The sequence below is a fragment of the Pongo abelii genome, chromosome 5, assembly GCF_028885655.2.
Source record: "Pongo abelii isolate AG06213 chromosome 5, NHGRI_mPonAbe1-v2.0_pri, whole genome shotgun sequence".
NCBI lineage: Eukaryota > Metazoa > Chordata > Mammalia > Primates > Hominidae > Pongo > Pongo abelii.
Window position 1 is genome coordinate 132674339 of NC_071990.2, and position 16415 is coordinate 132690753.

A 16415-nucleotide genomic window follows, 5' to 3' on the forward strand; every position below is an offset into this window, starting at 1 on the left:
TCATGAATAGCCATGCCCTGTGTGCCCACCATGGGCCTCACTCACCCACGTTTCTCCCTCTGAGCCTTGTTCCAGTCTCTGAATCACTCCCATTAGAGTGCATAAGTTAGATTGGAACAAGGGATGAGTCTGTTCATTCTTCCAGCTGCAGGCACTTCTGATTTGTACATAGCTTACATGTATCTAATGTATGTGAACACATAGCTTCTACTAGCGATGGAAAGCAAGATACTGCCAGAATCCCAGAGAGCAAATAGTGTTTCTGTAGTCACCATATTCTTATATCTCTACTGTTAAGGAGATTAATAGCCATTGGGACCAGAAAGAAGGAAGGGGCTGGATGTGTTTGTGGCATGCATTTCATTCCTGCTCTGAAAGCAACAGCTGTTTCCTCAGAGGACGTGCATTGGAAGGATGGCCAGTTCGTCATGTGAACAGGATCTTTTCTCTCTAGGATATGATATATATTTTACCAAAGAAATGATGTTATCTATGTATACTAGGGGCTCAGGCCAGTCCACAAAATATGCTTTTAACTAATATATACACTTTTTGATAATTTAGGCTTTATGAGTTAAAAGTCTTTGTGGGTTAGTCTACACTGCAAACCACCATATATTATATTACTTTTGTGGGAAGATGGATTTAAAATTCCAGGCTCCAACTTATACATGGGCAGTGTGGTACAAAGGGAAAAACAGAAAACTTGTGTTTTACGTTTTGGTTACTTCATTATCTACTTGGACCTTCAACACTTAAAGTGTGGATAAAAATTCCCTCCTGTTTATCTCATAGTGTTGCTTTCTGGCTAAAAATAGATAATGTATGCAAGAAAGAAGCTAAAAATGTAAAATAATGAATAAATGTTATTTAGAAAACCTTTGAAACATACTCCTTAGTTATTTGGGGACAACTTACTCTCTCATTTTTATAATAGCATTTACTAAAATACTAAGGAACAAATAGTACAAGTCTTTGCAAACCAGAAACTACTAACTAGTTTTTCTGAAGTGAGATTTTTATAGAAATGTACAAAAACTGGGAGTTTTATTGCCAACCCTTAAACCATAAGAAAGATATAATAATAGTGTTTGTGCCTGAAACACAATATAATTAGTTTGTGGCTTGAATGGACTGAATTTGGCTTTCTTGTACGTTTAGTAATCAGTCTACTCATTTGCTCCATGGTAGATGGCAACCTCAAAATTCTCAGGTTGTTTGTTGCCTATGATTCCTTCAGTTTTCTTTGGCTTGTGGAAATTGCGAGTTAACTGCCAAGAAATTCTTGCTAATAGACACCCTGGCAGAGCAATGAGGAAAGTAGTGCTAACAAAAACATCATGGGAAGGGGAATCCTTGGCAGTAGGAAAACTCCCCTTGAAATGGTTAGTGTCTCTCGATTGTCAGCTGCGTTGCCTTCAGTGCGAATGTGGTATCTTGATTAGGCAGCATGTGGTCTGGTTGGGTGAGATGGGTCTTTACATGTTTTGGTTAGTTTTGAAGAAGAGACTTTTATTAGGGTTATAGTTTAGAATATTATAACTAAAAATTAGAAGATAACATGCATTAGAACTAAATATGAGAATATAAAAGTATATTAGAAGTAAAATATCCAAATGCGTGTACAATGGAAATCTTTTAGACATGATGGGGAGGCTGGGCGCCATGGCTCACACCTGTAATCCCAGCACTTTGGGAGGCCGAGTTGGGCGGATCTCTTGAGGTCAGGAGTTTGAAACCAGCTTGGCCAACATGGTGAAATCCCGTCTCTACTAAAAATACAAAAATTAGCGGGGCGTGGTGGCACGTACCTGTAATCCCAGCTACTAGGGAGGCCGAGGCAGGAGAATTGCTTGAATCTGGTAGGCAGAGGTTACAGTGAGCCGAGATTGTGCTACTGCACTCCAGCCTGGGCAACACAGCCAGACTCTGTCTCAAGAAACAAAACAAAAAAAGAAATGATGAGGAGACAGTACAACCTGTGCCACACCTTTGGCTCCATAGGGTGGACACGTTTTAGGAGAAAATCCAGCTTAGTGCCTGGTTGACTTGGATGGGGTCTTTGCTGTTTACAAGGGAAATGTTGTGGGTCAGTTGATTATAAACCAGTAAACCATCCAGGAAAGCATTTGGGTTGCTGCTGTTCTGCATCTGAAAGTAGAATGGAGAGTCATTCTGCTGTTGGGAATAGCTTAGTATGCTTCTTCCCACAGGTGACTTTGTGGAGAGTTTTAGTTTAATTGATTCTAGTCTCTTAAGGGAATCATAGTTCTTAACTATTAAGCCACATTTATTGAATTTATTTAGGGATGGGATCTCACTGTGTTGCCTAGGCTAGTCTCAAACTCCTGGGCTCCAGTGATCCGCCCACCTCAGTCTCTTGAGTAGCTGGGAAAACAGGTATGCACCACTATGCCTGGTCTTAAGCCACATTTAAATAAAATCTTTTGATTTTCTTTTTTTTGTGTGTCATATCTTCCCTAAATGTGGAATTCAGCTCTCCTTATATTAAAATGCTTATAATTCTTAGTTTACCTCATGCAGAATTCTACTCTGTAATAACTGAAGATTTTGGAGATATGGGAAATCGTAATTTTGCTACTTATTAATCCTAAGAAGTTGTTATATTTAAAAAATACTTAGATTTTAAACATCTTAAAATATAAATTGAAACTTACCTTCACCTAAAACTTTTTTATACAAAAATGCTATATCAAATAAAGATTGAATCTTTGTACTTGATATAATAGGTGGTTACCCTGAGTCAGTTAAAATAAAAGATAGATTGTTTTCTGCGTCCTCTATAATTAATTGGGGAAGCATATACTGCATATTCCAAATGTTATGAGAGAGGTTAAGGCAAATATCTGCCCCAAATAACATAAATTATTGATATCTTTTCTTTTGTTAAAAAAATAAGAAAATGAATAAAAATTGGAACAAGCCCAATCACTAAATTAATTCAACACATATTTATTGAGTGTGTTATGTACCAGGTACTGTTACTGGTGCTGAGCTGAGGACATAGTTAGTTCAGCTAGTGTGTACTTTTTCCAGGCTCAAGTTCATTCATTATCGATGGCATTGGCATAATAATGGTAGCTGTCTCACAAGATTGTTGGAAAGATTCAATTCCTCAATACATGTTAAGTCCTTAAAACGTAACTAGCCTCAGTACATTTTCATTAATTTTGTTTCACCAGGTTTTTTCTTACATATATTTGCTAAATTAAATATTTATAAAACATTTCCCTTTAAGAGAAATATTTTATAATAATAATATTGAGCTCCTCCAGCACATTGCTAAATGCTTTACATTTTCTTATATAATCCTCTTAGAAACTTTTTTTTTGTTTTTTAGATGTAGTCTGGCTCTGTCATCCAGGCTGGAGTGTAGTGGTGCGATCTCAGCCCACTGCAACCTCCGCCTCATGGGTTCAAGCGATTCTCCTGCCTCAGCCTCCCGAGTAGCTGGGATTACAGGCGCCCACCACCACACTCAGCTAATTTTTGTATTTTTAGTAGAGACAGGGTTTCATCATGTTGGTCAGGCTGGTTTCAAACTCCTGGGCTCAAGTGATCCATCTGCCTCAGCCTCCCAAAGTGCTGGGATTACAAGCATGAGCCACTGCACCCAGCACATAATCCTCGTAGAAACTTAAAGAGGGAGAAGGTAAGGTTTTTTTTTTTTTTTTAAGAAAGTTTTAGTAATTTGCCAAAGATTATTGAGATACTAAAGGGGAATAATTCTATGAAATATATGGCCGGGCGCGGTGGCTCACGCCTGTAATCCCAGCACTTTGGGAGGCTGAGGTGGGTGGATCACCTGAGGTCAGGGATTTGAGACCAGCCTGGCCAACAAGGTGAAACCTTATCTCTACTAAAAATACAAAAAATTAGCCGGGTGTGGTGGCATGTGCCTGTAATCTCAGCTACTCGGGAGGCTGAGGCAGGAGAATCGCTTGCACCTAGGAAGTGGAGGTTGCAGTGAATCAAGATTGTGCCATTGCACTCCAGCCTGGACAACAAGAGTGAAACTCAGTCTCAAAAAAAATATTCTATGAAATATAGAAGATAGTATTCTAAATCATATAGCTAAGGAATTGTAGGAATGGTTACTTGGAAGATTTTAGCTGCCTAAATAACAAGAAAAAATAAAATATCAAAACAAATCTAATTCATTCTCAGCCTTTTAGCTAAGAGTAAGTGTGAAAACAGTGAACCCACAATAACGGATGGATGACTTAATTTTTCTCATCATTCATTTCTTTGTAGTTTTTGAGGGAATAAACAGAACTTGAGAAAAAATTAGATAATTTACATAAAATGACACGTGGTGCTTCAGTTAAAAAAACAAATAACGAATCAGAGAGTTACAGCCTTTGTCAGCAAGACCAGATTCATTACAACACATTAAAATGGCTACTGAAATCATTATGAAAATTAACAAGTGGAATAAATTAAATTTATAAGATGGGTTTATGAGCTGTACTCCAACTGATGACTTTTTTGCTAACCAATGAAGTTACTCTAAATAATCAGTTGAAAGGTCCTGGGCGTGTGGCCAAATTTTTCTGCATTTTGTTCTATGGTCATTGATTTTTGAAATTCTAATTGGTAAACTAGATGATTACATAAATATTTTGTTCCTTATATTTTCATATGAAACTAAAAATAAAGAATAATATCCAGTTGTATTTTAGAACCTACATTATAATTTCAAAGTGAGAAATAAAATGGAGTTCAGTAATGAAAAGCACACAGATTTTATACTTTGACCATATATAAGAAAACTTTACAGATAAAATCAGAGATGGTATGCAAACAAGAGAGAAGAAATATTGGGGCTGAGCATGGTGGCTCACGCCTGTAATCTCAGCCCTTTGGGAGGCCGAGGAGGGCGGATCACTTGAGGTCAGGAGCTGGAGACCAGCCTAGCCAACATGCGAAACCCCATGTCTACTAAAAATACAAAGATTAGCTGGGCATGGTGGTACATGCTTGTAGTCTCAGCTGTTTGGGAGGCTGCAGCATGAGAATCGCTTGAACCTGGGAGGCAGGGGTTGCAGTAAGCTGAGATTGCACCACTGCACTGCAGCCTGAGCAACAAAGCAAGACTCCATCTCAAAAAAAAAAAAAAAAAAAGGCCAGGCGCGGTGGCTCACACCGGTAATCCCAGCACTTTGGGAGGCCAGGGTGGGCGGATCATGAGGTCAGGAGATCGAGACCATCCTGGCTAACACGGTGAAACCCCGTCTCTACTAAAAATACAAAAAAAATTAGCTGGGCGTGGTGGCGGGTGCCTGTAGTCCCAGCTACTTGGGAGGCTGAGGCAGGAGAATGGCGTGAACCCAGGAGGTGGAGCTTGCAGTGAGCCGAGATTGCACCACTGCACTCCAGCCTGGACGACAGAGCAAGACTCCATCTCAAAAAAAAAGAGAGATTGGGCTCAATGTGTATCAAGTGTATGATAAATCAACAGGGCTCACGGAATTAAGAAAAGTGTATTACAAGGGTTAGTAAAACTGTACTGTAGCAATAAATACAGGATTCCTTTTTTCCCCATCTGTCATTAGGTATTTTAAAACTACACACTGTCTGTGACGCCTAACAAAAGAAAATTTTAGATTATCCAGTTCAAAGGAAAGTTAAATAGTTATTGGTAAAATTATAGAAAACTGAATAAATTTAGACAAACCATGTCCTACTTTATTTTTGCCTGAAAGTATTCTGGGTTGGGGTTTTACACTATGTCATTCTCCTGATACCAGAATGGTTAGAGTTGTTATAACCATTACCTTGAGAGATTATGATTTTTTTTCTGCAAAATGGATTTATAGGATGTTTGAAATGGCAAAAATAAGTTGCTACAGATGGGAAGACAGTTTAGTGTTAAATAGATAAGGTAGTGTTAAATAGGTAAGGTAGAAAACAACATAGTGTCAGTGGTCTTTGAAATACTGTGTTAATTCTGTCCCCCTCTTTAGTATTGTTCATATTGGAGTGTGAGTAAAATACAGAAAAAATGATTATATGTCTTATCTTCACAGTAAGGAATGTACTATACATGGCCACCCAATAAACAGTGTATGTAAAAAATGGAAATAAAAATTTCATAAAACAAATACTAACTGTGAGCAATATACTTTCTACATGACTTCTGTCCCATTCCATTCCATTCTTTAAAAAGTGCTCTTTATTGGCCAGATGTGGTGGCTCACACCTGTAGTCCCAGCACTTTGAGAGGCTGAGGAACGTGGATCACCTGAGGTAAGGAGTTCGAGACCAACCTGGCCAATATGGTGAAAACCTGTCTCTACTAAAAATAAAAAAATTAGCTGGACATGGTGGTGGGCGCCTGTAATCCCAGTTACTCAGGAGGCTGAGGCAGGAGAATCACTTGAACTCGGGAGGCAGAGGTTGCAGTGAGCAGAGTTCGCTCCATTGCACTCCAGCCTGGGCAACAAGAGTAAAACCCTGCCTCAGAAAAAAAAAGTGTTCTTTATTATCTTGTAAGTTGATTTCATAACCCACTAGTGGGTTGATGCTTGCAATTTGGGAAAAAAATAACCTAGATGGTAAGTTTATGAGTCTCAATTTTGAATCCATTATTTAATATCACCATGAATTGTCGTAATTAGTACAAGTGTTAACAGTTAGTACCTTTACCACAAATCACAGAAAGCTAGAACTGGAAGAGACCCCCTAGAGAGAGATTGTCTAAACGTTCCTCCCTGTCCCTGTTTTTTTTTTTTTTTTTTTTTTTTTAAATATTCCATTGTAGAAACTTTCAAGCATATATTAGAGAAAATAGGAAAACAAGCCTCATGTATTCATTACCTCTTCTTTACTGGATTATTTTGAGGTAGATCCCAGACGTATTACTTTATCTGTAAATACTTTAGTATGTTTCTTTAAAAGGTAAAGAATCTTTAAGAAAAAATTCAAAGTATCCTTACTATACTAAAAAATACTGGTAATTCTTAATGTCATCAAATAGCAAGACAATCTCTTGATTATGTCATAATTTTTAAAAATCTGGATTATTTGAATTAGTTGCCAAAATCTATGCACTATATTTAATTGACACATCTCTTGAGTCTCTTTTCATGTATACATCTCCTTTTTTCCTTTTGGGTATGTGTATGTGTATGTGTGTGTTTATTGTTGAAGAAATCAGGTTGTGTAGAAGTTTTGCTATTCTGATCATTTAAAATGTTTTTCTGTCTCTTCTAGTAAACTGGTAGTTAGATCAAGAGGCTTAATTAAGTTTCTGACATTTGCAAGAATGTTCCAAAGATAGTATTTTTTTTTTTCTTTCTGAGAGACAGGGCCTCACCCTGTCATCCACACTGGAGTACAGTGGCATGATCATAGCTCACCATAACTTCGAACTCCTGGGCTCAAGTGATTCTCCCACCTCAAGTAGCTGGGACTACAGGTGCGTACCACAATGCCTGGTTAATTTCTAAATTTTTTGTAGAGATGGGGTCTTGCTGTGTTGCCCAGGCTGGTTTTAAATTCCTTGCCTTTAGTGGTCCTCCCACCTAGGCCTCACAAAGTGCTAAGATTACAGGCATGAGCCACTGTGCCTGGCCAAAGATAATATTTTGAATTTCCTATAGTGTGACATCAGTAGGCAAATAATGTTTGCTTGTCTTGCCTTTTTGCAACTTTAAGATTGATCAGTGGCTTCAGGTCTTATTACTCTAAAGTATCTATTATTAAAGTTCCCCATCAGCCTTCCATCTAATGGATCATCCATTGATGGTCATTGGGTTGATCTATTACTTTGTTAAGCATTTTGAAATGGTGATATTCTAACTATCTTTTTGCATTAATTAGCTTGAAATTTCTATAAAGGACTTTACCTTAGCTAGCTATTTAATTTCCTGTATGACTATTTGGTTATAAGGAAAGATGGAATAAATGCTTGACTTTTTTCTGTTATCATCAGATATTTAGAATCATGTTTCTCTAGATTCCTCCAAAGGTGACCTGTGAGTTTTTGGCTTTAATTTTTTTTAGTATCATTAAGAATGGATGGATTTAAGCATATTTGATGTATTTAACACCACTGAAGTTTATTCTATTTGGTGCCCAAATTGTTCCATCTTTGGCCAATGAGAAGACATTTAAATTGAATTTAGAGATCTTCTCATATGATCCTAGGAGTCTTTGAATTTCCAGAACTCTCGTACATTGTATGCTCCAGACCTGGAATCAGCTCTTTCTCCAAGGATTGGTAAGATTTTTAAGTTCTCAGATAAACCTATCAAGTTACTTAATTAAAAGATGCTTGTTGGAAATCTAGTCTTCAGGTCATTGGCCTTTTCACTATCCAGTGCTGCCTCTATAAATTGAAACACACAGTACTAGTCATTTTCTCAACTGCTGTTGCCCCTTCTATCTTTTGTAGAGTATTTTTTTCCCAGTACAGTACAGGTTGATAGCTGCCAGATTCACCATCCCAGCATCCTGTGTTGCTTGGGGTTAGCCTTGTGTGGTGATTTGGACAATGAAATATAAGGGGACGGATGCTAGGAACTTACTTAGAATTGATTTGTAATTTTACCTTAAAAAAAGGGGGTCTTGCTTTTGAAATTTATTTTTCAATTATATTTAATTTAAAAAACTGTTCAGGGATGGGTGTGGTAGCTCATGCCTGTAATCCCAGCATGTTAGGAGGCCAAGGCGGGAGGATTGCTTGAGCCAGGAGTTCAAGACCAGCCTGGGCAACATAGTGAGACCCCCACCTCTACAAAAAATGAAAAATTAATGAGCTGTGGTGGTGCATACCTGTAGTCCCAGCTACTTGGAGAGGCTGAGGTGGGAGGATCATTTGAGCCCCACGAGTTCGAGGTTACAGTGAGCTATGATTGCATCACTGCACTCCAGCCTGGGTGACAGAGTGAGATCCTGTCTCAAAACAAAACAAAAAAATAACAAAAAAAGAACTGTTCAGGGCAGCTCTTCATTTTCCATACTCATAGAAGGTGCAAGTGGTCTGGATGAGTAAAAACAATGGAGAATTTATAAATCATCTGTTTCTTTTTGGAGTTCCTTTTTTTTTTTTTTTTTGAGACGGAGTCTTGCTCTGTCACCCAGGCTGGAGTGTGCAGTGGCGCGATCTCGGCTCCCTGCAAGCTCCGCCTCCCGAGTTCATGCCATTCCCCTGCCTCAGCCTCCCGAGTAGCTGGGACTACAGGCGGCCACAACCACGCCCGGCTAATTTTTTTGTATTTTTAGTAGAGACGGGGTTTCACCGTGTTAGCCAGGATGGTCTGGATCTCCTGACCTCGTGATCTGCCCGCCTCAGCCTCCCGAAGTTCTGGGATTACAGGCATGAGCCACCACACCCAGCCTGGAGTTTACTAAATGTTCTTTAGCAGATACAGATTTATCTTCCTAATTATGTTTAGTTCTGAGTATTATCTAATAATTATAATAGCTAATAATAGTGTTTACTTTGTACCAGGAAGTGGTCTAAATGTTTTTATGTATTAACTGACTCAATCCTCAGAAAGATCCTATGAAGTAGCTATTATTATTCTTCTTCTAAAATTACACAGGGAAACTGAATAAAGAGAGTTTATGTGTTTGTCTAAAATCACACAGTCACACAGCTAGTATGTGGGAGAGCCAGGATTCTAACCCAGGTGCTCTGGTTCCGACTATATTAAAATTGGCTTTCATTTTCAGAGTAGTAATTTATTAACAGTAGGTGGTGGTGGGCTAGAAATGTATTTAGAAGTGGATTTAAAATATATGTGTTCTTCATTAGCATATTTTGTAGCTTCTGTTTAAAATTAGTATATTCATATTACTGCAGTTAGATATAGGACCTTTTCTTAGATGTGTAAAATTGCAGGCAGCCCAATGATATATTGATTTGATTTGCTGTATTAAAACTCTTATGTAAGAAATAAAACCCAATGGCATCATGAATGAGACAATTCACATAATTCTTATAACACAGATAAAAATGCTACAAACTATTTCTTAGTAATAAAATCTGTAAAGTTCTGATAAGCTTACGTGTGTAAAAGAAGCTAATAATAATTTATATTTTAAATGTGTATCCTCTAACCATGAAGAGCTATCATTAGCCACATTAATCATTAGACATATCGTTGAGAGATATAGTGATGAAATAGATGCACGAACACACCAGATAATTTTGCCTTAATTCATAATGATATGGTCAGATATATTGCCCAGGCCACCTTGCTCTTAGTTTACCCCATTTTGTAGGTCTTACAAATATATGTTGTGGAAAGAAAACATGTCTATTTCTACACACTCTTAGCTTTTTAATTTTAAACATGCTGTACTATTTTTCTTAGAAATTAGCGTTAAAATACTATTTTTGAGGCATTAACTTAAAATTGTTTGCTATTAATATCTCAAAGAGAAACAGAATAAGAATTATTTTTGCTCTGTGGTTTTATTTGTAATATTAACTAGTTGTGCAGAACTTCATTAGAGAAGCAATTTGATACAGTAGCAAAGTTTTTCTGCTTTTCTGTTTTATCATGTGTAAAATAAGGGATTCAGTTAAAGCAGAGTTGCATATGCACACAGGCATTGGGCTGTGGGTTGAGCCCAGACTTCTTTTCACAATCCTTCTTAAGGCATTGTGTGCAGGCAGTTACTGTGGTCTATTAGAGTTGATCCCAAAGATGAAACCAACCGAATAGGATTGAATGTAAGGTAAAGTGGTTCTTTCCTTCCTTTTTCAAAATAACACCTCAGAAAACATATCTGAATTTTCACAAAGTCTCTGTGAGGTACTCTATTTTGTTTTGTTTTGTTTTTTGGAGACAGAGTCTCACTCCATTGTCCAGGCTGGAGTGCAGTGGCGTCGTCTTGGGTAACTGCAACCTCTGCCTCCTGGGTTCAAGCGATTTTGTGCCTCACCCTCCCAAGTAGCTGAGACTACAGGCATGTGCTACCATGCCCGGCTAATTTTTGTGTTTTTAGAGGAGATGTGGTTTCACCTTATTGCCCATGCTGGTCTCACACTCCTGACCTCAAGTGGTCTTCTCGCTTCAGCCTCCCAAAGTGCTGGGATTACAGGCGTGAGCCACCATGCCCTGCAGGGGAACTCTATTTTGAACAGTAAACTACTATTCAAGAAGACATGGCTTGGAAGCTCAATTAATGGATTGTAGTTTTGTGTGCATATGGAAGCCCTGATAGAATCTGTTAAAAAAAAAAAAAAAAAGATGATGGCATTTCACACAGATTTAGTAATTATTTCTGGGAGCATGCTTCGTAATTAGAATTGTTAGATTTTGTAAATGAGTCTTACAAGGATTACTTTAAAAAGTGGTATTGTAAATGCTTCTCAAATTACCTTTTGTTAAGGATCAGGTTATTTTATTTTATTTATTTATTTTTATTTTTTATTTTTGAGACGGAGTCTCCCTATGTCGCCCAGGCTGGACTGCAGTGGCGCCATCTCGGCTCACTGTAAGCTCCGCCTCCTGGGTTCACACCATTCTCCTGCCTCAGCCTCCCAAGTAGCTGGGACTACAGGTGCCTGCCAGCACGCCCGGCTAATTTTTTATATTTTTAGTAGAGACGAGGTTTCACTGTGTTAGCCAGGATGGTCTTGATCTCCTGACCTCATGATCCGCCCGCCTCGGCCTCCCAAAGTGCTGGGATTACAGGCGTGAGCCACCGAGCCTGGCCAAGGATCAGTTTTTAAAAAAAAATTTCCTGTTTGTTGCCAATGGATACTTTTGTAAAATACAATAAAAATGAAATTATTAGAAAATGAAATAAAAGAAAAGACCTACAAAGTAGGAATCAAAATTCAGCAGACCAAATTATTCTGCCCCATTGCTATGGAAGTTTCCAAAGCATTCTCTTAATTTTTGCAACAAATAGTTTGTAGTATGACAGTGGCCCCAGACCAAAACTTTGTGTGGCAGTGGGGTTATACCCTAGAAGTTACAAACATACCTATACAGGATGGTTGAAGAAATGATCTTTCTTAGTGTTATGAACATTGTGGTGCCGGGAGCTGTGCTTCAGATCATGAGTCAGCTCACTATGGCCCTCAGGCCAAATCTGGTTAATCACCCTGCTTTGAAAATAAAGCAGGAACACAACTGTACCCACGCATTTATGTTTTGTCTACAGCAGAGTTGAGTAGTTAATGGCAGAGACTATGTCATCTGCAATGCCTAAACTATTTACTATGAGGTCCTTTACAGAAATGTTTGCAAACTCCTGCTTTAGATTTGAAAATGACACTGATGAATGATTGCTACTTATATATTGCTTGTTTTTTTCTGACTGTATTATCTTTGTTTAAATGTATTAGACGTATTGTTTGACTTTTTTCCTCTAGTCACTGATGAACCTCAAATAAATTTGAAGAGAAGTCAAGAAAATGAATGGATCAAGAGTGATCAAGTAAAGAAGAGGAAAAAAAAGCGAAAAGATTATCAACCCAACTATTTCCTATCCATTCCAATCACCAATAAAGAGGTGCTATTTTTAAAAGTTATTTTTACTGTGAAATTGTATTCTAAATTTAAAGTACACTAAATGCTTATTAGCCCACTTGCTCTCAGCTTTTAAGAGTATTTGGTGGCATTTTAGCAGGACTGTCCAGGGAATATTTCTATTTAAGTAATAGAAATGTATTTAAACAACAAGTTTGGAAAATATCATTTATTTTTCTGAGACAAGGTCTTGCTCTGGCACCCAGGCTGGAGTGCAGTGGAACAGTCATAGCTCACTGCAGCTTTGAACTCCCGGACTCAAGCAGTCTTTCCACCTCAGCCTCCAAAAATATTTAGACAATCATATTTAAACGGTAATTTTGCAAAATCCACTTGAAAAAGTGTTGCCAGATGGCATGTCTAGGTCATTTGCAAGTGTTTGTTCATTTTATCTGAGGGAACTTTTGGAAGTAGAGAGCAGTGACCAGTTGAGAAAAGAGGATTCTGAGATCTCTGTTGGGAAGGTAAACTGGGGTTTCTTGCTGCTTAATCTTGTTTATTATACTGATTATTTCAACATAGTTTCTTTAAAAAATTACTCAGTATTGTCACAACTTAATATTGCACCATTAAACTTGGTAAAAATCTATTAAAATCTGAAAAATTAGTGTAATAAATAACAGGAAATGGAACTAGCCAGTTAGTTCATACTGAGAAGCCCCTGAGAGAGAAAACTACTGCATCTCGTTACAACTACTGAAGTGGTGAGGTAGGAATTAAAATCCCTCAGGAAAGAACAGCTCACTTGGAAGACTGACTGTTTTTACCCCTTGGCCCAATTTAAGAGCCAGATTTGAATTTCTGTTTGATTGTGGGTGATAATCTCTTTGACCAGGCACATTTCCCCATTGCCTTTCCCCTTGTTTAACTAGAATGTCTCTAGGGAATGCTAACAAATTGTTAAAAATCAAATCAAAATTAAAATGAAAGAAATGAATATCAAAAGAAAAAATAAATTATGTTGGGTCATTCTAGGAAATATCTAGTCTGGGAGACACAGTTTAGCTGGGGAGGAAATATACATAACAAGAGAAGAGTTACCTAGCCATATAAGATTTTAGATTTGATGTACTGAAGAATCATATTCTGATTTTGCTGATACATATTTGATTCCTTTGGTTGAGGAATACTTCTTAAAAGTCCTAGTAAGGGCCAGGTGTGGTGGCTCATGCCTGTAATCCCAGCACTTTGGGAAGCTGAGGTGGATGGATCCCTCGAGCCCAGGAGTTTGAGACCAGCCTGGGCAACATGGCAAAACCCTGTCTTTACTAAATATACAAAAACTAGCCGGGCATGGTGGCTCACACCTGTGGTCCTAGCTACTTAGGAGGCTGAGGTGGGAGGATTGCTTGAGTCCAGGAGGCAGAGGTTGCAGTGAGCCAAGATTGTGCCACTGCACTCCAGCCTGGGTGACAGAGCCAGACTATCTCAAAAAAAAAATAAATAAATAAAAAAAAATTTAAAGTCCTAGTGCAATAGTCCTTAAAAGTGTTTAGGCAATACAAACAGTGTAATCAGCAATTATACATTTTATTAAAATACTTGCAAGTTGTTTGGTTTGAAATTTAGGATCACGTATACCTATGGGGATTAGAAGAGCTCAGGGAGTGAAAGGTGCTGCTGCTTTCATGAGCAGCCAGACAGAAGCCAGGTCCTAAGGACACTGAATGTCAGACAGTTGAAGTGACTTCCCTACGGACACACGATTTGTGACTGGAAGAGAATCCAGGTTCTGTATTTTGATTTGACAGAGTCTCTCAATCTAGGTGTTCGATGAACACCTCTGGGTGTCGCTTTCCCTAGGCCGCTCATTTTCTGTTTCTCCCTTCACCTGTATTCCTTGCTCCTAGGGGAGACTGAGCATCATCTCTGCATCACCCCCATGTCTGCCCTCTCTCCCCTCCTAGCTGTGTTATGGCTTCTTACCCCTTCCGGAGAAGACTGGTGGGATGATGTGCTGATGGGGTAGGGAAGGTGGGGAAGGGGATTGAGAGGAAGGAGGAGAGAAAAATTCTTTCCTTCCACCACTAACTTCTAGGCTTTGCATCACAAAGGTGAAGGGAGAAAGGGGATGAGAGTCCTGTCTGCAGCTTTTAGTTTTCATCCTTTAACCTGCTGTAGCCTTTGTTTCTGCCTTTCTACCCCTGTAAAGTTGTGTAGATGCTGGAAAGAGTGCAGGCTTTGGGTCTGACAGACTTGTTAGTACCAGCTGAGTCACAGACTCTGCTGCTTATGTAGGTCAGGTTACCTAAATTTTTCAAGTTGCAGTTTGTTCAGGTGTAAAATGAGGTGGGTGATAATACCTCCTTCAGATGACTATTTTCTAAACCCAAATCTAGCCATGTCACCAACCTGCTTATATACTTCAGGATTTTCCCATCGATAGGATAAAGACAACCTCTTTTCCATGTTCTCTGAGGTTTTGTTGTTGTTCGTCTCTCCTTCAGCCCTTGCTTTTTCTGCCCGAGCTCTTCTACCCTTCCTTGGGCTTGCCAGGTTTCCTCAGCCCCAGGAAAAGCCTTCTCTGGCTGGAGTTTTCTCTTTGCTCCTCTTGGTTTTGTTAATGCCAGAATCTCAGTTCAAACCTCTCTACCCATGACCACCTTGTCTAGGTCAACTGTCCCTTTCCTTGCCCCATTCCTGTCAGCTAAAGGCTTTCACAGCTTTCTATATGTCATTTGTCATCCTTGCAACTTGACACTTGTCTTCCTCACAAGGTTTTTAGTGCATGCCCATACCTAGACTGGTGTTTGTTCAAGAGTAGGTGCGCACACACACATGCTCTCTCGCTCTCGCTCTTTCTGTCTCTCTGCTGTTGTTTCATGGCAAAAGCGTGTTTCTGTCATTCCAAATTATAACCAGAACACTTAAAAATAATAAATACAATGTATGGTGGTTTCGTAATACAGGCTCAACAGCAGTAACTGGTTTTGGAGGAGGTAGGGTAACTTATAATAGAGGGAAATGCAGGTTTCAAGTGACCTTGAAACCAAATGATTTAATGTTTCCCTTTCAAGAGACTTATTTGTAGTTAATCACTTAGAAAGCTTACATACAAATATGGGGAAGAGATGTAGGAATCAGGCAAGATTAGGAGTTATATTTTATATCTTCTGCATGAGCACATTTTTGTTTTTTTTTTTAAAGTGTCTAATGTTAATTTTCTTTTTAAACTACTTATGAGCTTTTGTGGGAAGGCTTGGGAAAAGAATTAGCATTTCTAACATTGTTTCAATGGAAGACTATTCCAAGTTCCAATTAAGTGACCTGCAAACAAGCTTTTGGAAGCTAGCACATTCACAATGAGTTGCTCTACTTTTGGCCTCTACGTGTTGGCATCTAGTTTTAAAGAAAAAAGTATCCAGAATTCCACTGGTCTTCGATTTTAAACACATTCTTAGAGGTTTGGAATTCTTTATTAGTGGAAAATCTTGATTTCATATTTTAAGCAATAGAATTGGAAAATGGATTAGGATGGCTGCATACAGATATCCTAATTGGAAGTATATGAAAATATGTGTTTCCATTAACTTTCAATTGCATGTTAGTTTAAAAAGAAAAGAAGAAAACATTTTGATGGGGGTACAGTAAATCCTAAATGTTTCTTAAATGGCTAGAATTGTTTAATTAATTCTAGCTGGATTTACCCATATATTGTTTTATATGCCTTCTTTTGAGAGGTAGTAAGAATCAACATTGAAAAAATCAAGGAACAGTCAGAAGCTGATTGAAATTAGGAGTGTATTAATTTTTTTGGTATTTTTTTGGTATGTTTTAAAAATATACTAATGGAAGAAAAAGGTTTTCTTCAGCGGTTTTATTTTCTCGTTCTATCTTTCTTTCTTTCCTATGTTTTAAAAATACACTGATGGAAGAAAAAGATTTTCTTCAGCAGTT

The 16415-nt window shown here is 38.2% G+C and overlaps 1 protein-coding gene across 11 annotated transcripts in view; it reads left to right on the forward strand.

Moving 5' to 3' along the window:
- Window positions 1-16415, forward strand: part of AKAP7 (A-kinase anchoring protein 7) — a 160441-nt gene that overhangs the window by 11646 nt on the left and 132380 nt on the right. For all 11 annotated transcript variants that reach the window (XR_008526435.2, XR_008526434.2, XR_010140346.1 and 8 more), the window contains exon 3: window positions 12362-12501. Coding sequence is in view for 8 of the 11 variants with exons in the window: in XM_024249035.3 (XP_024104803.3) it covers window positions 12362-12501 (140 nt within the window). In the remaining 3 variants the exon portion in view is untranslated. The remainder of the gene's footprint in view (window positions 1-12361; window positions 12502-16415) is intronic.